The sequence below is a fragment of the Triticum dicoccoides genome, chromosome 6B (assembly GCF_002162155.2).
Source record: "Triticum dicoccoides isolate Atlit2015 ecotype Zavitan chromosome 6B, WEW_v2.0, whole genome shotgun sequence".
In the NCBI taxonomy this organism is placed as follows: Eukaryota; Viridiplantae; Streptophyta; class Magnoliopsida; order Poales; family Poaceae; genus Triticum; species Triticum dicoccoides.
Window position 1 is genome coordinate 84,435,019 of NC_041391.1, and position 21,561 is coordinate 84,456,579.

The 21,561-nt window shown below is 45.8% G+C and overlaps 1 protein-coding gene and 1 pseudogene across 1 annotated transcript; one reads left to right on the top strand and one right to left on the bottom strand.

Moving 5' to 3' along the window:
* Window positions 1–6,605: 6,605 nt before the first annotated feature.
* Window positions 6,606–7,834, bottom strand: LOC119322534 (stem bromelain-like). Its single transcript, XM_037596016.1, has 2 exons — window positions 7,291–7,834; window positions 6,606–7,195 (listed from the first exon to the last, which is right to left on the bottom strand). Exons 1-2 carry the CDS (start codon window positions 7,832–7,834, stop codon window positions 6,606–6,608), a joined length of 1,134 nt encoding a protein of 377 aa, XP_037451913.1.
* Window positions 7,835–19,004: 11,170 nt separating this feature from the next.
* LOC119326564 lies at window positions 19,005–20,251 on the top strand (annotated as a pseudogene).
* Window positions 20,252–21,561: the final 1,310 nt, after the last annotated feature.

A 21,561-nucleotide genomic window follows, 5' to 3' on the forward strand; every position in this document is an offset into this window, starting at 1 on the left:
AAGACCTTACAAAGTCGTACAACAGTAAGACCAAAGCCACCATCTTCGCAACCTCTGTCGCTACTCCTATCTAATGACGGATGAGGTATATATTGCTACGCAAAGAAGCAAGTTTTATCTCAAAATCTTATCCAGTGTCGACCAAAGACTTGAATAGATCCAGGTAGGTCTTTAGGAAACAGCTACTCCGCCGATTGATCCGAGGAATCTGCGATCCACGTTCAGTTAATGTGATGGTCTCATCGATTGTCTTCGAGCGTCGATTGATCCATGTTGACTCGACCCAACCAATGGATGGAGCAGATGCATGCATGTTGTTCAAACGTGTAATATATTCATTTGGACGGACATTGAGCGTGGTACGTTGGAGGAGGTTCATCGGCTGAACTTTGCTTTGGGGTGGAGAAGATATAAGTTTAGGCAAATTTCAAAACTAAGGCTCATAGTCATAGGGCGTCTCTCAAGCTATTGTTGATACATTTGGTAAACAAACGGTGGACATCTAGTAATTTGTAGAGCAGTACAATCAGATTATATATTCATATGCAACTGGCTGTCCAAGAGTACAAGTTGTTTAAAACTAAGAAGCAAGTTGGCTCTAATAAACAGGGGACCAGTACATGGGATGTGATGCTCATGCAAGACTACCTAGTTGGAATCTTGAGTTCCCCTCGATTACATAAAGCTGCTCAGACAAAATAATAATCAACACTTGCTCCATGTAGAGATCATCCAATATGGAGGAAGATCATCATGTCCATCATTAAATCTTAATGAGATGGACGAGATGGACAGAGATTAAAGTACATAGGGTGCATAGGGTGCTCGACGCTATTGGTACGTTTCGAAAATGCATGCTTGTGCAAGATTATTTACCTCGTTTTCTTAGGGGCAAGTGAGAATGATTTATTACCCAAGTTTGATTAATCTCAAAATGACCCTATACATATAGTACGTGTCCAGCGGCTGTATTTCTCAAAGACTTGGATCGATCGAGGTCTTCAGTGAACTAGCTACATAAAATCTGATACTTTGTCTCCAGCTGGGCCATGTCAGTCAAGACTAGGATCGATCTAGGTCTGTCTTGATGAAATTAATTGCCACTCTGCAGATCGATCTACCTCTATGATAAAACATGGGATCCATGAGTCGACTGAGAAACTGCTTGATTTTTAATGGTCCGATCGTATCGATTAGATAAAACTGTTGTGACAAACTAACAATCAACTCCTCCACAACTTGAGGTTAATTAAGTAGTAGTTAATTCTGACATGGACCAAAATGCATCCTTGATGTACCACGCCGTTAACATGTCACCGCAAATCTAGTTTCCACTCAGCAGAATGTCAGAATGATCACTCGAAGATGATGTCCCAATTTACATTATTTTTACATTATTTTTCTGATTTTACACTAAGCACAAAGTCACCACAAATCTAGTCTCGACTAAGCACAAAATCTTGTTCAAATCCTTTACCTGATTTTTCCAAAGCACAGGTAGATATGGTTTAACAGATGATGACTGCTAGAGTTCAATTAATGAATTAATCCTGAAATCTTGATTTAAGACGGATGGGGAGTATTGCTAAGCAAACAAGGATGTTTGACATCAAAATCTGATATATTGTCCAGGTCGGCCATGTCGATCAAAGACCTGAACTGATCAAGGTCTTAATGAAATAATCCTGTGAGGGAGCAGGTTAGGCTACCGTGATGGTCAAGACTAGGATCAGTCTAGGTCAGTCTTGATGAAATTAATTGCCACTCGATCCGAGGAATCTGCGTACTAGCACGTTCGTCTAACGTGATTCATGGCCTCGTCGATAGAAGAACTAACTAGTTGCTCACGAGTCTCTCTTGGGATCTCCATGAAACCAAGTTGGCCTTCTCGGCTTGGACTATTGACGAAGCACATAGGAGGAAGGAACGTGTTAACGAACCTGCCTAGCACGCTGTGTACATGCAGGCATGAATGGGGCTTGACTCGTCGGTGTTGACGCCATTAAAATCGGCCGTGCCTGACATCCCATGGTGCGACAAGCGGAACTTGTGGAGCGAAAACTGAGCGACGCTGCATCCGGCGATGAGGACAAATTTTCAACTGGATCAGGCGTCGACTGTATCTTACGGCCAACCAGACATTGTAGTCTTCCGCCTGTTTTTTTACGGCAAAATACCTTAATGGTGAACCGCTCTTGGCAAGCAACCGGACGGAAGGCTCACAATTCTGACGAGCCATCCAAAGGATCAAGGAGGACATCCGCCTAAGGATCTCCTTCTCCTTAGGGAACGGGAAAAGGATCCAATTTTGGCTGGATCCCTGGCTGGGCAATGAGCCATTACGTATTTGCTTCCGTGGCATCGCCGCCTGTTGGGGCCCCACTGGGAGGCCTTAAATCTCGTGAAGTTTCTCCAACATAGAGCATGACATCGCCGCCTGGTACAGGAAGGATATAGCTAGATGCCATCAACTAGCTCAGAAAAAATACATGCACCATTAATTGTAGACTCAGTGAGCCTCTCTTTGAGTCGTAAACAAACTATGTCAAGACGTGTATCAAATCGTACTACACTTTCAGTTGGCCAACTGATTAGTTTTCCTCAGAAGTTCGATGCTACTCCCAGTGCTGCTACCATCATCGTTATTCCGATTGGTTGACTTTGATTTGTGCGCAACTATTCCGATTTGCACGGTTCTCATTTCTTTTACATAACAAATTTATTTCTTCCCAAAACAAATGGAACGGTCGAAGTGATTTCAGCTTGTTATAATGGGAAAACTGATGCTCATAAGAGTAGCGAAAGGTGCGGCTGAGCCATGCATAATTTTTTTTTTAGAAAAGAAGGATGACCCCCGGCCTCCGCATCTGAGAGATGCATGCGGCCATTATATTGAGTATTATCGAGGACCTTACAGAGTAGAACAACAATATGCCAGAATCCGCCGTCTTGGCAACATCTGCCGCTACTCCTATCCATATGATGTAGGGGTGCAAGCCGGGCCACATACCCAGACCTCTCAGCTAACCTTATCATCTGAAGCTGGAGGCCCCGAGTGAGCCATCTACCGGGTCCGGGGCACAAATCGGTCGACGCACTCACATGTGTCGTCGCCACCATCTTCCACTGCTCCATCTTCAGAGCTGATTGAGGTGTCAACCTTAGCCGGTCCTCTGCCATCAACGCCACCACGACGCCAAACAACGACCTCCACCTACGCGAGCCTTGGAAGGTCTTCTGCCATGGACCCTACCGCGACGCCAATCGACGACCTCCACCTACGCGAGTCCATCTCCAAGAAACGGACGTAGATCCATGCTAGGATAGGTATGCACCACCGCCGTCGCCCACAACCCACAAGCGCCACCCAACCCCAAGGTTCCCAAATCGGCGCCTTCAAGAATGTAACGGCGCCATGAGCGTCGCCGCCTCCCAACAAAGTTAGGGCTTTTGCCCGGGAGACCTAGGGGAAGGGGAAGTGATGAGATCAGTCCATACCGACGCCTTCAAGTAGGGGAACGGCGCCCTAGGCATCGCCGTGGGCGCAGCCGGCCATGCCTGGCCAGGGATTTCACCCGAACTAGATCCCTGCCACCAGCAGTGCCTCCTGTATAGAACCGGCAACCAAGGGAAGCGCGGCCCAACCAGGCTGGCCTGCATGCCGAAAAGGGGAGGAGGGGAGGCGCCAGATCGCGCGCACCGACCATCGCAGAAGCCGCCGCCAGCCGCCAACGACCACCGGGATCCCGTCGCCCGCGCGGCCAGGACGCCAGATCCACCGCCCAGGACATGCATAATGTTGTATCATTTTGCTAGTTTCAACTAACAATCGAACCAGGACATGTGAACTGATGCTCATGCCGAGTACAATACGCAGTAACTTATTTTCAGAATCTTAAGTATCCTTCGAATAGGCTTACACAAACAATTCTGACAAACTGACAACCAACTCTTCCAAGACAAGATGATATTATATGTTGTTAGTTCTGACATGTACCAAGACAAGATGCCTCCACTCCACCCCCTAGATGATGCACATGTCCACCACAAATCAAGTCTCCACCCGGCTCTCTTTGAATATAAACATAGAGATTGAAAGATGATGTCCCTAACATCTTCTAAAAATACATGTATACTTGTCCATATTATTTACCTGGTTAACTCAACGGATACGTATATCTGATTCACCTATTGACGGTCACAGTTTAATTACTCTAAAAATATTATTTAAGGTGGACAAAGTGTTGCTAAGTAAACAAGCTAGTTATATATCTCAGAATCTGATTTGGTGTCTCGAGCTCGGCCATGTCAATCAAAGACTTGAATCGATCGAGGTCTTAATCGAACAACTACTCCGCCCGATCGATCCGAGGAATCTGGGAGAGCCATGTGTGGTTAACGTGATGGTCTCATTGATCCTCTGGCCAACAGCTAGCTAGTTGTCTGTGAGCATCTCTGGGGACCTCCATCGATCCAAGATTACATGACTCGGCCAATTGGATGGACCACATGCATGCACGTTGTTGATACGTGGCATAGTTGACGGCATTCTATGAATGAGCTCCTATTGGTCTGTACTAACAAAGTCATCTTCATGAATCTCAAACAAGATGTCCCTATTTGTCTGGTGTCAAGTTTATTTCTTTTTGCTGTTCAAAATGGTGTACAAGTAAAGATGAGTTACCTGATGATCGTCAGAGTTCTATTATTCTCCCAATGTGATTTAAGACGGATGGGTATATATTGCTAAGGAAAGAAGCAAGTTTTATCTCAAAATCTTATCCAGTGTCTCCAGCTCGGCCATGTCGATCAAAGACTTGAATGGATCCAGGTTGGTCTTTATGAAACAGATACTCCGATGAGTGATCTGAGGAATCTGCTAGCCATGTTCTGTTAACGTGATGGTCTCATCGATCATCTGGCCAACATCTAGCTGGTTATTTCCGAACGTCGATTGATCCAGGTTGCTCAAACGTGTATTATATTCATATGGACAAACATTGAGCAAGGAACGTTAGAGGAGGTTCATCGGCTGAACTTTGCCTTGAAGTGGAGTAGATGTTAGTTTTTTACAAAAGCATCATTCATATCATATGCAATTAATACACAGAAATAACTTAGGCTCATAGGGCGTCTCTAGCTATTGTTGGGACGTTGGGAAACAAATGTGGAGATCGAGTAATGTGCACCGCACTGCAATCAAATTATATTCATATGCAATTGGCTGTCCAAGAGTACAAGTTGTTTAAAACTAAGAAGCAAGTTGGCTCTAATAAACAGGGGACCAGTACATGGGATGTGATGCTCATGCAAGACTACCAAGTTTCCGTTGATTATATAAAACTGTTCTGACAAAATAACAACCAACACTTGCTCGACTGCTTGAGAGTAAAGTAGCTCGACTGCTCGACTGCTAGATGTTGCATGCCCACCACAAACACAAATCAAGTTTCCACTAAGCACAAAGTCTCCATGAGACTCAAAGATGGTTTTTTCTGATAAATGGCGCATTTATTAACTTAAAATGTAACATCAACGGGATATAAACCTTGATGAGACAACCCAGACTCTTCATAACTAGTTAAAGTAGTTAATTCTGACATTACTAAACAGTAAAACGCAGCTAGCTACGGCCTCGCACAGTGATTAGGTGTCTTAAGCCGTTCGATTACACCAATGGGCGGACTAGATCTCCTGGGACCTTCCGCACCACTAGCCCGGCTTCCCACTGCGTAACTTCGCGCCAGCTAGCAGGCCCACGTGACTAGGCTGCTGCTCCACAGACCAATCTGGGCATCTTCTTATGAACTGGGCCAACACCCACTATGGGCCGCCACGAGGGGAAAGCTTTCGTTTAGTAGGCCTAGCATGTACCCTTCAAAAAAAAGTAGCCCTAGTATGTTCCTCGTTATCGGCACGCCATTGCAGGACGGCGGCGGAAATCATCCACCTCTGCGCCGCACGTCAGTGTGATGCCACCATCCATTAATTGCAACGTCGTCCACCCTGCCTGCGCCCCTTGCTCTTCCGACCCTCTCACAGTGTGCCTCACGAAACCTAACTGAGGAGACGGCGGTCGCAAGGTGTCAACCTCTGGCAGCACCGCCCTCCCCATCGGCTACTGCCTTGCACTGCATCCCTAGTACACAAGGACTAAGAAAATCTAATGGACCTACTCTACATAACAGCCGCCCAGGCTGCAAATGACCTGCACTTTGACAGCCTGTGGCACACGTCTCTCGGGAAACCGACGGACTGGATAACGTGCGTGGGTGTACTTGAGCGTAGCAACACCTTTCCGACATATCAAACTTTTTCCGTCATATCATCATTTTAGTAGATGTACTAAGCAAATGAAATGACATGCTACACATGGTGGCGCTAGAAATAAGTTGACACCTTGCCATCAAACAAAATCAACAGAAGTTACAATTTTTTTTAAGACACAGATATTACAAACTTAATAAGTACAGATCCTTATTTTCCAAAGGGAGTGCACGACCTATTAGCGCATGCAGAGTACGTTGGCAGTGTGCACATGCAAGCAGGAATTAGGAAATTGGACAAATTAAAATGGATGGATCTGAATATAAAGGAAGCACGCCTTAATCAGTCGATCTTCCACCTTCCATCAGGGGATAGACTGGGCTTGTAGCAATGCCACAGTGCCCCGATGGATTTTCTGTTGCCCTCTTCATTCGAATGTAGCCTTTTTCACCCCATGTCGCCCCCCACGAATTCTTCACGATCCAGTACGTGGGCCCATAACCTACAACGGTGACGGCATGGTTGATCCTGGCACCACATGGCCCGTTGTAGGTGCCCCGCTTGTAGTGGGGGAAGTGTCTGCCATCTATTGAGATCCCAACAGCTACCGGTTGGACCGCCACAGCGCTCATCAGCGACACCTCGTTGTTGCTCTTGACTCGGATCGAGCCAGTGATCTTTGCCGCCGGCTTGCGGTTGGTCAAGCAACTACCCATGGCTGCCTTGTATCTATAGGAAGATGCGGCGGTGATCCCTCCATTTTTTTTGATCCACTGGAAGGCTTTGCTAGGTAGGCCGCCATTGCAACCGTGGTCATCAACTCGGTCACAGTCTACCAGTTGTTGCTCCGACAGAGACACCAGAATCCCTCTCTTTATCTTGTGTATTCCTTCAATAGTAGCCACCGCGGAGAATGCCCAGCAACTTCCTGCAGTTGTATATCAATGCTTAACATAATAATTGACATGGTATATTGTACATAGCTAGTGGAGGAAAAATATTAACAAGAGATGTTGTGTGTACCGCAATCCCGTTGGTCTTTTACGGGGGTGACGGCGCCTCTCTTCCTCCAGTCCATGCTCCTTGGCGCGCTCGCTGAGAAGTTGGTGTACACGGTATTTGTGCCAGTGTGACCCACAGGCCCAGCATGGGTGGTGATAATCTGCTCATCTTGCTCACCATCTTCTCGATGCTGACCCTCCGGAATCTGGCTGGTATAAAGCGCCACGAACTCTTGATTTGTCATGTCGGTGAAGGGACCTTCCCCAAGCTCGTAAGTGTGTCCAGAGGTGGCCGCCCTGGCATTCACAGTCTCTATGTACCTCATGTTCTTCCTGTATAGCCCGAACCGACGAACCTTCTCAGCGGCCGTGGAGTAGGATTTGTTCTGCACCTTCATCCAGGCGTGGAAACGGTCCATCATTGGATCATGGTGGTTGCCGGAGTGCTCATCAGCACTTGTCGGCAACGACTCCGAAGAGCAGCCGGCTAGCATCAGGCAGCTCATGGCAAGGAGCATCAACAAAGAACATCTACAAGTGGAGAAACTGAGCGTGTGGCCAGTCATTTTGATTTTGATGGCAATGCTAGTGTGTTTGGTGGTGATTGGATGCCCTTCATGCTCAGCTTGGTTGTGTTGCTTTTATAGGCGATATGAAAGCAGAGGTATATGCAACAAGTAACATGACCCCCTCCAGAAAAAACAAAGAAGTACAGTAACATGCATGACAGGCGCCATAACAAAGTCAGATGCACAGTAAAGGATCCCATGCATGTACGTCACGTTGCTTACGCAAGACGCATGTACGTCATGACAGCTCACGTAAAACCATGTATACGTCTAACTTTAATTAAGGAAGCGCCTAATGATCAACACTTACAACGGCCATGAAACTATTCCAGGATGCTACCATACAAAAGTAATGCTATACCTATGGCTCATTGTGGAAATGAAAATCAATGGAACTTAATTAGTGCACACCTCACCGCCTAAGTCTAATCCTCTGCACACCCCAGAAAAACAACCAAACAACAAAAGGAAGTGACGGTGAGGACATGAAATAAGCCAAAATGAAAATATGAGGTACGATCTGTTCGTCGCTCTCCTGCTTGTTTCTGTGTTAGCCGTGCTACTTGTTTGCATAGATGTACCTGCTCTATGCATAGTATGTTCTCTGGTTAAATATCTCAGCATGCGATTAATGATGTTTTTACTATCATCATGATTCATGAACGGATTAAGTTAATTGGAAATTTGGTAATTTCTCTAAGAATTCAAAATCCTCAAATTTGATTGCAATTTTAGATTCATGGCCTTGCTTCAACTTTGAAACCAAGCACATTTATTTATAGGATAGTGTTTACTTTTAGTTTTGAAGACAATGTAAATGAAGCCTATTAAATAGGAACAATGCATCATGTCATTGTATTACCTCTAGATTTTATAGTTAAATTTTGAAAAAGTTCCGTGAAATTTGGTAACTGAACCATCTAAAATGAAATATATTCTGAGTTTTGCAATGTAAAATGTGAGGTTTGAAGGTGAACACACAGTTGCTTCATCATTCGACCATAGTCTCTGCACTCGTCCGTAGCAGTATGGTCATCATTGGTACATTGCGACTCTCGAATAAGTGTCATACAAGCCACAAGTGATGGGTGATTTTACCATCATCACTACTAATTGAAAGTTCCAACCGGGTAGCACTTACCTATGGTGTCTCTAAATGTCCATCACTGTTAAGGCTTAGTAGTGATGTCTAAGGAGGTTTCCACGGTAGTGATGCTTGCTTTTTATTCCAAATAAGTTTTAGGGAGTGAAAGTTCTCCGAATATAAGATCTATGTGATATTATAATAGGTAGCGAAATGTTAACCAATACATGTAAGTAGCAAAAAAAAAACCTTCATTCATACTTAAGCCACCAAATGCCTTGTAGAATTATCATCAATGTTAGTGTTTCATCTCGTGAAGTAAATCTAACACTAATTTTGATATAGTAAGCTATGGAACATCTCATGAACTATGCTACATTATGAATATGGATGGAATTACACATTTTTCTTCTCCGTTTCTATAAGCATTCATATCAGATATCGTAACTGAGGCACACATGTGCACTTCCATGTACAATATATGAAGAAGCTTCCATTTCTTGAATCCACACGATTGCCAGTCAGAGATAATTTGTGGTTAAGTTTCAATATAACTCAAAATGGAGCATAATTGTAGTAAATTGGAAAGCTGAAACTATTAGTAAATTTGTATCATTCGGGAACTGTTTCTTACAACTATAGCCATCCATGCCTCAGCTATGGATAAAGCCAGTCACATTGAAAAATCGGTAATGATATATCAAAAGGTGAAATTCTAAAGATGTGCCAGATCTCTAAGCCTTCCCATTTGAGAGGACATGTTATCTTACAAACGTGGTGGACTCGCTTGTTCATGAACTTCATTCTTCTACATTATATTATGGCATAAATCTAACTCAATTTTGTCATCTGTTGCAAAATTTGCCCATAGACAATAAGTGGGTAGATTTATTCTTTAAAAACAAGTTCTTCCCCTACTTGGTTACTACATGATACGTTTCGTCATCAAAAGCTTACCAAGATGAAACTAAAAGCGGAGGGTATGTATGATCATTTAATTGTTGGCCGAAAATTCTTGGGATGACATTCTGGGAACCAGAAAATACTGGACACAAATTAAATTGAGGTGGACATGTGTTTTTAGGGGAATGCATTCAGCATGAGTGAAATATACTAAACCAATCAACTAGAAACAAACAAAATACCTGGATTAACTATGTATCTCTAAACTGTTACATTATACCCATTCTATGATGTACTCGTGTGGCCCTTCATGCTCAGCTTGCCTGTGTTGCTTTTATAGTCATATGAAAGCTAGCTTTTATATGCAAAAAAAATCTTAGGATGCGATTAATAATATTTTTACTACCATCATTATTGATGGTTGCATTAAATTAAGTGGAAAGTTCTAGTTGTACCCCCATACGAGTGTACTCTCTATTCTCACGGACTATTTTTACATCAAGGTTCGTACAAGAAATCTTTTTTTTGTTTCCCCAAATTATAGAACATTTTAATTCGAAACTTTTTTGACCAACATCCCACATGTACTACCATGTTCAGAGAAGTTTTTGAATGTTTTGGCGCAACATAACTTTTTAAAAAATGATACAATTCATTCAAATTTTGAAATTTGACAAACTTATGTTTCATAAAAAAGATTGGAAACATTTTATAAAATGAGTGACACTTGTGAATAGTTGATTTGCAAAGTTTCAAGGTCAAATGTTTCCTCATTTGGAAGAAACAAAAAAGAGAAATTTCTATATAAGGGTAGCACGATTCTTCACGCAAACTGAATGCTAGGCTGGCCTCGCTCGAAACAAGACTTGGTTGGAGGTTCTTGGAATATCATTAGTGACGCCTAGCATCATACTTATAGATCTCTCACATGCTAACCACTGCATGGACCCAGTTGATGTACGTGGTAATTGAAGGAATCTAATCCTAGTATATCATAATTATCATTTTTTTCAATTGTCCGGACATCTAAGACAACTTGTCCATATACATCGTCGAGGGTCAGCGGATTCCCGGAATCGGAGATCAGAATATGAACTGACACGCTGGTATTTAGAATAACTGAACATGAAACCTTGGTTTTGATGAAGTTGAAGTAATCTGACATTGCACTACTTGCCTGATGACATGCAAGCGAGACGACTTGCTTGTATGCGTCCAGGTCCTAATTTTACCGATCAATCCACGGCTCATTTCAAAATTAGTAGACATGCATGTTCACTGAACGTGATTGACCTGATGATACCTAGGATCGAAGTTCGGAATGTAAATCGATACGCTAGGCTAATAAATTGACCTGATGATGACCTGATGCATGCTTGTATCGTGTATATAAATTGTAGATCTATTTTTTTTACTGAATCCCTGATATGCTGATAAACATAGAAGTACATACAACCCTTGGACAAAAAATGTTGTGTCCTACTCATTCGTGCATGGTAACAATCGCTGGCCCTTGCTACCTCCGGAGGCCTGCTATCCCTTCTTGCAGTGCACGCCAGAAGGAGGGATGGAGAAGACTTGCGTGGCGGAGCAATGATCTGAAACGGTGTAAAACCATATGTTGTCGCGGCGGCTAGGGTAGACGTTTGCCTGACTACATAATGCGGGCCTACTATGATCCAAAAGACCCGAAAACGGCTAACTAATTAAAGTTTTCATTCCCACGGCGAGGCGAGCAAGCGGGGAGGAGGAGCGCGTGTAGGTCTCCTCTTCTCATGTTCATACAAGTGGCAGAAGAGCTCACCTTATAAAGAGATACAACTCTCTCTCAACTTTCGGGTGGGACTAAGCTTTAGTTCCACTCACAGTACTCACTAGCTATGCATAAATGATCCAAGAGAATTTCAGATTTTAGTTGTGCATTGGGCCAAAGGCCTACTAACAAATTCCTACAGGTTTCATTCTGGCAATTTGGAACCGGGGAGGTAGTTCCGTGTTCTTCTTTGAAAAAAACCAATTTTTTTAGAAAAGGAGGATGACCCCCGGCCTCTGCATCTGGGAGATGCATACGGCCACTTTATTAATTATTCTCGAGGACCTTACAAAGTATTACAAACAATATACCTGAATTCACCATCTTGGCAACATATGCCGCTACTCTTATCCATATGATGAAGGGATGCTAGCTGGGCCACTACCCAAACAACTCACCTAAGCCTAACATCAAAAGCCGGAAGCCCCAGCCGAGCCACATACCGGGTCTGGGGCACAATCCGGTCAGACGCACTCTTGTGTCGTTGCCGCCATCTTCCACAAGTCCGTCTTCATATTATATTGAGTCTTCTACTTTGTGAAGGCCACATCTGCCATCGACGTCACCATGACGCCAGACAGCTACCTCCTCCTGCGCGAGTCCATCTCCGCGCATCGGACGCCGAACCTCCACAGCGCCATGCCGCCAATCTCCGCCGCCATCAATGAGTGAGATGAAGTACCGCTCCACCACGGCAAGTACAAGGTGAGGAGGGGCGAGGTCGCCATCGGAGACACGGCCGGAAGATAAGCACCGCAGTCACGAGACATGCCTGGAGCTGCGACGCGGTAGATCAGACGGGCCGCCACCAGGAACCAGACAAGCTCGCCATGCACACCCGGCATCCCCATGCCCAAGTCGGCGCCTTCAAGAAGGTGACGACGCTGTGGCGTCGCCGCCGCTTAGCCAACGGGGCTAGGGTTTTCACCCGAGCGCAGGGGAAGGGGGGAGGCAGGGGAGGTTTAGCCTCGGCACCGCCACCAAGGAGGGAATGAATTTGAATTTGATGTAAATCTTTTTGTATGTATTGAATCATGGGACAAATGATGTTTGGACCTGCTTGGCTGGCCGTTTCGAGGCCGACCGAATGCACTTGTAAAGTATGTATCCGTAAAAATAAGGCGGAAGACTAAAATGTCTGGTCGGCCGTAAACTACAGTCGAGGCCTGATCCAGTTGAAAACTTTCACCTCGTCGCCGTATGCAGCTTGTCTCCCGGCTGCGCGGTGATGAATCGATTCACTCAATTTTCGCTCCACAAGTTGGACCACAGCAGATTTTGATTGCGTCAACACTGACGAGCCAAGCCGAGCCGGCTAGGTAGGTTTGCTAACATGTGCAGGTGCATGGAATCTACTCCAGTCCATAGTCCAAGCCGAGTAGGTCAACTTGCTTTCATGGAGGTCCTGAGAGATACTCATGAGCAACTAGCTCGCTGTTGTCTGTCCGATCCATCGATGAGGCCATGGATCACGTTAGCTGAACGTGCTACCGTGCACCGCCCAGATTCCTCGGATCGACCTGCAGAGTGGCAATTAATTTCATCAAGACTGACCTAGACCGATCCTAGTCTTGACAGACACGGCCCAGCTGGAGACAAAGTATCAGATTTTGAGTAGCTTGTTAACTGAAGACCACCATCGGTCCAAGTCTTTGAGAAACACAGCCGCTGGACACGTACTATAGTTATATGGACATTTTGAGATTAATCAAACTCTGATGATCATTTGCGCCTTGGCTCAGTGGTTGGGTATGTGGTTGTGCAACCCAACGACCCGAGTTCAATTCCCAGAATTGACAGGTGATGCACAGGGGTTTTCCCCCGTTTATTGAGGATCAAGCTTGATGTGTGGTGGAACCACTCATCAAGAAATATCTTGATACTCATTTAAAAAATTCTGAGGACCATGTTTATCTTGGTACTCATACTAAAATGGCCGTATGCATCCTTACTTGGTGCAGAGGCCGGGAAGTGAAAATCTCCCCATTTTTGTTGAACTTGAGGCATACGCCACCTCCTCCTCTGGCGCTCCCGCGGGCGGCAGGGGAGGAACCCTAGCCGCCGGCCGCCTCTCCACCTCTCTTCTCCTCCTCCCCCTCCCGCCGCCGCCAGAGGGCGCGCCCGGGCGAAGCCCGGCCGGCGCCGGCGGTGGCGGGGCGTCTTCATCGCCTCGTTCGGGAGGGCTGGCGCGGGCCGGCCGACCTGGATCTGGTCACGGCGTTCTCGCGGGACGCCGCGGCGCGGCCCCTCATCGGCGCAGGAGCGCGCGGGTGTGCAGGTGGCGTGATGGGCTGCTCCTCGGTGGTGCTCGGCTGGTGTGGTGACGGCGGTGGCTCGATCCAGATCCGATTGGGGCGGGCTGCGGGCGGTGCGGGCTGCGGGCGGATTCCTCCGCCGTGGCTGGCGGAGGGGTCGGCGCAGCAGTGGCGGCCTCGGCCTCGGCTTTCCCCTCCTCTTCTTCATCCGGGGGGGAGGAGGTGGGATGGGCCGGGGGTCGGGGATGGCTGCCGGCGCCCCAGCCAAAGCTGACCTCGCGGCGGCAACGCTTTGGGGTTGGCCGACGGATTGTGGTTCCGGTGGTGCGTGCCCGGCGGTTTGGCGACCCGTGCACGAGGGATGGAGGTCTTCGATCAAATCCGGGTGAAAACCTGCTATTGGCGATTGCCAAGGCCGGCGATGGCGACGCTGTCTGCGTCGTTCCCTTCCTGAAGGCATCGTCGTGGAGAAGTTCAAGGCCACTCTCTGCTACCTCCGGGGGAAACCCTAGATCAGTAGATCGGATGACGGCGGCTCTCTGGTGTCGTTTCCCCCCGGGGGCGTCATTCTTGGAGGTGCACACGGGCTCGAGGAACTAGAGGACGGTGACTTTGGTGGAGCGGTGCTTCATCTTGCACTTTGATGGTGACGGATCTCGGCGGCGTGGCGCTGTCGAGACTCGGCATCTGATGCGCGGAGATGGACTCGTGCAGGAGGTGGTAGCTGTCTGGCGTCATGGTGGCGTTGATGGCAGATAGGCCTGGCAAGGTCGGTGCAACAGTACAGCTCTGAAGATGGATTGGTGACAGGCGGCTGCGGCGGCCTCATACCCGGCAGGGGTCCTGGTTGAGAAGCACGCCGGACTGGTGGGTGCCCATACCAGGCAGGCGTCCTGGGTGGGACCTCAAGTCTTTAGATGTTTAGGTTTGGCTGCATGGTCAGTTTGGTATTAGGCCCAGACTTTCAGCGCCCCTACATCAACTGGATAGGGAAAGCGACAGTTTTCGCTGGTTTTGGTGGCTTTAGACTTATTGTTGTATGACTCTGTACGGTCTTGTGTTAATAATTAATAATATGGCCGTATGCATCGCCCAGATGCAGAGGCCGGGGGTCGTCCTCCTTTTCAAAAAAAAAAAATCAGGTAATAAATAAGAGACACTTGCCTCTAGAGAAAAAACCTGGTAAATCATATTGGACAAACATGCATTTTCCAAAACATACCAATGGGAATATCATCTTCTAAGAGGCTCACGAAAAGATGGCGTTGTTAGTACAAATCCATGATCTCATTCTTACGAGGAATCCCGTCGACAGTGCAACGTCTGATTAATGTGCCTGCATGTGCTCCATCCATTGGCCATATGTCAAGCCAACTTGGATCGATGAAGGTCCTAAGAGATGCCCACGAACAACTAGGTAGTTGTCGGCCACCCGATTGATTAGACCATCACGGTAGCCTAACGTGCTCGCTCACAGATTCCTCGGATCGATTGGCGTAGGAACTATTTCATTAAGACCTCGATCGGTTCAGGTCTTTGATCAACATGGCCGACATGGACACTATATCAGATTTCGAGGTTAAACATCCTTCTTTGCTTAGCAATACTCCCCATCAGTCTTAAATCCAAATTTCAGGATTAATTCATTAATTGAACTCTAACAGTCATCATCAGTTAAACCATATCTACCCGTGCTTTGGAAAAATCAGATAAATGATTTGAATAAGCATGCATGGGACATCATCTTTGAGTCGACCATGGAAACTAGAGTTGTGGTGACATGTTAGCGACGTAGTAGATCAAGGAGGCATCTTGCTTCATGTCAGAATTAACTACTACTTAACCTCAAGTTGTGGAGGAGTTGATTGTTAGTTTGTCACAACAGTTTTAATCGATGCGACTGGACCATTAAAAATCAATCAGTTTCTCAGTCGACCCATTTATCCCAAGTTTTATGAGAGAGGTAGATCTGGCCATTTGATTTTGCTGTGCATACAAGAGTCGACCCATTTATCCCAAGTTCTCAGTCGACCCATTTATCTCAGTCGACATTTTTACGACACGGATTTAAGTCGCACAACTTGTGCACAGATACCTCTGAGAACATAGATACCTCTGAGAACAACTACTAACTGAAATCTCACTTTTACGACACGATTGTGCAGATGAATCAAGCACGTCGTCAAGATATACTCAACATTCAATACATATGATTTACTACCTAGTTTTTGCACTAGAGGCAAGTGTCTATTATTACCTGATAATCAATCTCATAATTAATGTCCCTATATGTATAGTACGTGTCCAGCTAGGATGTGTTTCTCAAAGACTTGGATCGGTCGAGGTCTTCAGTTAACTAGACTTGGATCGGTCTTGATGAATTTAATTTCCACTCTGCAGATCGATCCGAGGAATCTGCGTGGTGCGTGCTAGCACGTTGGGCTAACGTGATACTCCCTCCGTTCCTAAATACTTGTCTTTCTAGAGATTTCAACAAGTGACTACATACGACGCAAAATGAGTGAATCTACACTTGAAAATATGTCTACATACATTCGTATGTTGAGTCCATTTGAAATGCCTAGAAAGACAAGTATTTGGGAACGGAGGGAGTACATGGCCGCATCGATGGATCGGACCGACAACAGCTGGCTAGTTGCTCATGAGTTAATCTGACCGTTACATAAACAGTTAAGCTGACCGTTATGACTGGGTGGGGCCAACATGTCAGCTTCTTCTTCACTCTTTCCCTTCTCTGTATCGTGACTACTGCTGTCGCCGCCGTTGCTGCTGTGTGTTGCTGCTGCTGCCTGCCGCTGCTGAGTGCTGCTGCTGCCTGCCGCTGCTGAGTGCTGCTGCCATCTCCGCCGCTGCTGAGTGCTGCTGCTCTCGCCGCTGCCGCTGCGGGCGGAAGGGACAGACACGGCGGCGGAGGCCAAGGAAGGGAGAGCTTGATTGTTTCAGAAGTTCTTTTTTCATTCCTATTTTTTCTAAGCAAAACGACACGATTCTATTTGTTTGTATTACGAAAATTTAGTACATCAGATGAGATCAAGAACACTAAATAAACAGATCCTTCATTCATTAAGTACTAAAGTCGTCACCAACGCTCCCTCCTAGATACATACATAAAGATAGAATCTGCGAGTGCTTTGTTTCTGTTTTGAGGTAGTACACTCAGGCTGCTTGATGATGGCGTATGTGTACGAAAGTCATATGTCCTTTAATTTATGCGACCATATAGCTCCTTCCCTTTTATTTACGGGTCTGTTATTTTATATTGAACAGCGCGACGGAAATTCATCATGGTATTTTTTTATCCACGTATCCGGCAACTCATTATATTTTCATTTTGTGTAAATGATTTTATTTTATAATATCTAAGCATCATGTTTCACTTTGGCCGAAATCGGTGTCAACAGAGAGTTTCATAAATGAAGACCATTCCCAAAAACTGTACACATGTATGCCGACATTGCTTCATGCTTCAGGTTGTAGGGAGTTTCAGAAGTTCTTTGTTCATTCCTATCTTTTCTAGCAAAACGACACGATTCTATTTGTTTATATTACGAAAATGCAGTACATCAGATCAGATCAAGAACACTAAATAAACAGATCCTTCATTCAAGAACACTGAATATATTACGAAAATGTAGTACAACCTAAAGCCATCACCAACGCTCCCTCCTTGATACATACATAAAGATAGAATCTGCGAGTGCTTGGTTTCTGTCTTGAGGTAGTACACTCAGGCTGCTTGTCAACAGAGTATATACTTTCCATGTCCATAGACACATAGAATTTACAGCACAAGGAGCCTGCCCAAAATCTGATCATCAGAAAAATTAATCAGTTTGTCCAAAAGATAATAAAAAATCAAATAGTAGAAAGCATCAGTACCATTCATCATCTATTAATTCCTGTAGTAAAATGTGGTACAGGTACTAACTAGGAGGATGTGAATCTGGAGAGCATATGTTTGTACAAGTACAACTAACTAGCATTGCTTTTGTGATCATATGAGAACAAAAAATGTAATTTAAAAACATCCCAATGTTGCAATAGCACTGTAGCAGCAGGGCCAGACGAGGAGATGGAGGCAGTCACCTTGTCGTCCTCCTAGCAGCAGGGCCTGCGCTCTGGTGGACTCGACCGGTTGCTGGGCCAGATAAGTCAGGTTTCTTCTTTCCTTTTCCCTTTCTCTTCTGTTTTTTGCTTTTTTGCTTTTTATTTGAATCTTTGCCACTGATTTAAAATCAAACAAGTTTCAAAACCAGTGCCAAACTTCTCTGAAATATATATATGTTGCCACAATGGACCTAGCCAAATGCACATAAATTATTTCAAGGCATTTTCAATTTATATTCTAATTATTATGAATATAAATCTAAACTCAAATAGAGTATTTATTTCTATTCAAAGCCAATTAATTCCTTGAAATTGTTCACTATTTTTGGATTGGATCAAAATCCTTGCCTAAATTAACGAACATCAACGAAGGAATTTATGGAATCATTAAATGCATTTTTAGGGTGCTTTTCCCTTTTATTTAATTTGAGGCTTTGAAAAATTCCCTCAGTTCCAATTTCTTGAATTTAAACATGATGCATGATCATTCTAGATGCAACTATTTGCTGGCAATAGTCTAAATCCATGCTAGATAAGGATCCATGGCTGGCTGGAGGAGGTCGGGGAGGGATGGGGTTGCATGGGAGAGACAAAGGGGTTTTGTGCAAAAGCCAATAGCGGAGTTGTGGCATTCTTTTTGTAAAAGTGCCACCGCTAGCCTTATGTGCTCTACATATAGATCTAACGGTCGAAAGTGTGCTCGGACCCGTGCTCCTTCGTATACCATGAAATAAATTCTATCCAAATTTGATCCGATTTGGTTTGGTAATACTTGGCTTCATTTCCTTGTGGTGTATGATAGATAGATTTCCAATCACGCGTTGACAAAGCCAGGGCCTCAATTAATAAATTCCCCCGGATCCTAGCCCGGCCCACCCCGCAACAATCAAATCTTTCCTCTCCTTTGCGGCCGCCGCTGCGTTTCTAGGGTTTCCCTAATCCCAAATTCGTCCGCCGCCACCCCCAATCCCGGATCCAGCAGTGATGGCGACCTCGGACGCGGGCGAGAAGAAGATGCTCATGCTCAAGTCGTCTGACGGCGAGGAGTTTGAGGTGGAGGAGGTGGTCGCAATGGAATCGCAGACCATCCGCCACATGATTGAGGATGACTGCGCTGACAAAGCCATCCCGATCCACAACATCAACTCCGAGATCCTGTCCAAGGTCATCGAGTACTGCAACAAACATGTCCCGGCCAAGCCAGGCAACGTCGCCACTAGATCCCCTGGTGCCGCTGCGTCTAACACCATGCCTCCCACCTCCCTAGCCAAGGACCTCAAGCTCTGGGACGCAGAATTCATCAAGGTCAACCATGCCACCCTCTTCGACCTCATCTAGGTATTATATCCTTTGATTCAACCATTTTATTTTTCTAGATCTATTTTTTCTTGATGTTCCCCTTGTGGCACCCGAATCTAGATTGGGCTTGCGCGTCTTGCTAATGTTTATATTAGATTGGATGGACTCCTCGTACAACCATCAAGGTGGATTCAATGCGATACAAATGGACTATATTATACATGATTGTGCTTTATTAGCGAAGTACAACATACAAAATCGTAGTAAATAGGTTAGGGCATCATCTTGTGGTCTTATATATTTCACTGACATGTGTATATCATTGTTATGCGTAACCTAGGATGCTTTATTATGATAAGTGTGAACTTACTAGATGCACTATCATTGTGCCAACAAATTGTATATTATTAACTTGCGGAAACATTAGACTACTCATAACAATATATGGTTTTTATGCTTATGCTACATATATTAATGCTTCTCTCTGGCATGATAGGCGACTTCATGTGATGTTTTGTGTTTTATTGGCTTGTAACATATCTTAATGCAAGACAATCTATCTAATTATCCATGTTCTATAGCCATTATAGACTAATGCTTCTCTCTGACACCCTATGGTTCTTTTTGCCCCCTCTCAGGCTGCAAGTTACCTCAAGATCAAGGGGTTGTTGGACCTGACCTGCCAGACTGTTGCCGACATGATTAGGGGCAAAACTCCGGAGGAGATCCGTAATTTCTTCAACATCAAGAATGACTACTTGCCAGAGGAGGAGGAGAAGATCCGCAGCGAGAAACAATGGGCGTGCCCCGATGTGCGACCTGCGAAATGACTTGGAAAATAGAGCAGCTAGACAAGATCAATCTATCTATCATGGGGGCGTGCACCGATGCGCGACGATGGCCATCCGGCTGAACGTGACAAACATAACCACGTCCGGGCCGAAAACCGCAGACGAACTCCATCCGAGCTACGTCACGACTTGGCCCGATATAGAGGCGCCGCACACCCCCTTTGCTTCACTGATGAAGTAACGGAACACTATTTCCCAGAAGGGTTTAAACCCGTGAACATCGAATTATATGATGGCACAACAGACCCCGCAGTATGGATTGAGGACTTTCTTCTCCATATTCATATGGCCCGCGGTGATGATCCCGCTCAAACTCAAGCGACCGGCTAGGTACTGGTTGAACAGTCTGCCCGAAAACTCCATTGGCAGCTGGGAGGACTTGGAGGACGCCTTCCTCGACAACTTCCAAGGCACATATGTCCGACCTTCGGATGCTGATGACCTAAGTCACATAATCCAACAGCCCGGAGAGTCAGCCAGGAAATTCTAGACCGGGTTCCTAACTAAAAAGAACCAGATAGTCGACTATCCGGCCACCGAAGCCCTAGCGGCCTTTAAGCACAGCATCCGCAACGAATGGCTGGCCAGACACCTCAGCGAGGAAAAACCAAAATCCATGTTAGCCCTTATGGCACTGATGATCCGCTTCTGTGCGGGCGAAGACAACTGGCTAGCCCGTAGCAACAACAATACAAGTGAACCTGACACTTCTGAAGCCAGAAACAGCAATGGCAAGCCCCGACGCAATAGACATAAGCGTCGAAACAATGAAGACAACACCGAAGACACGGCGGTCAACGCCGGATTCAGTGGCTCTAAGTCCGGTCAGCGGAAGGAACCATTTAAGAGAAATAATTCGGGCCAGTCCAGTCTGGACCGGATACTAGATCGACCATGCCAAATCCATGGCACTCCTAACAAACCAACCAATCATACCAACAGGGAATGTTGGGTCTTCAAACAGGTCGGCAAGTTAAATGCCGAGAATAAGGAGAAAGGGTCGCAAAGCAATGACGATGACGACGAACCCCGACCACCGAACACACGGGGACAGAAGAAATCCCCCCCCCCAAGTCAAAACGGTGAACAGGATATACGCCACCCATATCCCCAAAAGGGAGCGCAAGCGTGCACTCAGGGACGTCTACTCGATGGAGCCAGTCGCCCCAAAATTCGACCCATGGTCGTCCTGTCCGATAGCCTTTGATCGCAGGGACCATCCGACCAGTATCCGTCATGGCGGTTCAGCTGCACTGGTCCTTGACCCAATTATTGATGGATTCCACCTTACACGAGTCCTCATGGACGGTGGCAGCAGCCTGAACCTGCTCTATCAGGATACAGTGCGCAAATTGGGTATTGATCCCTCAAGGATCAAGCCCACGAAAACC

Bases quoted from the DNA above. Each gene is read 5' to 3' on its own strand.
- LOC119322534 (XM_037596016.1), bottom strand. From the start codon at position 7,834: ATGACTGGCCACACGCTCAGTTTCTCCACTTGTAGATGTTCTTTGTTG. The intron at 7,196-7,290 runs GTACACACAACA...ATACAACTGCAG, and splicing joins AAAAGACCAACGGGATTGCG to GAAGTTGCTGGGCATTCTCC.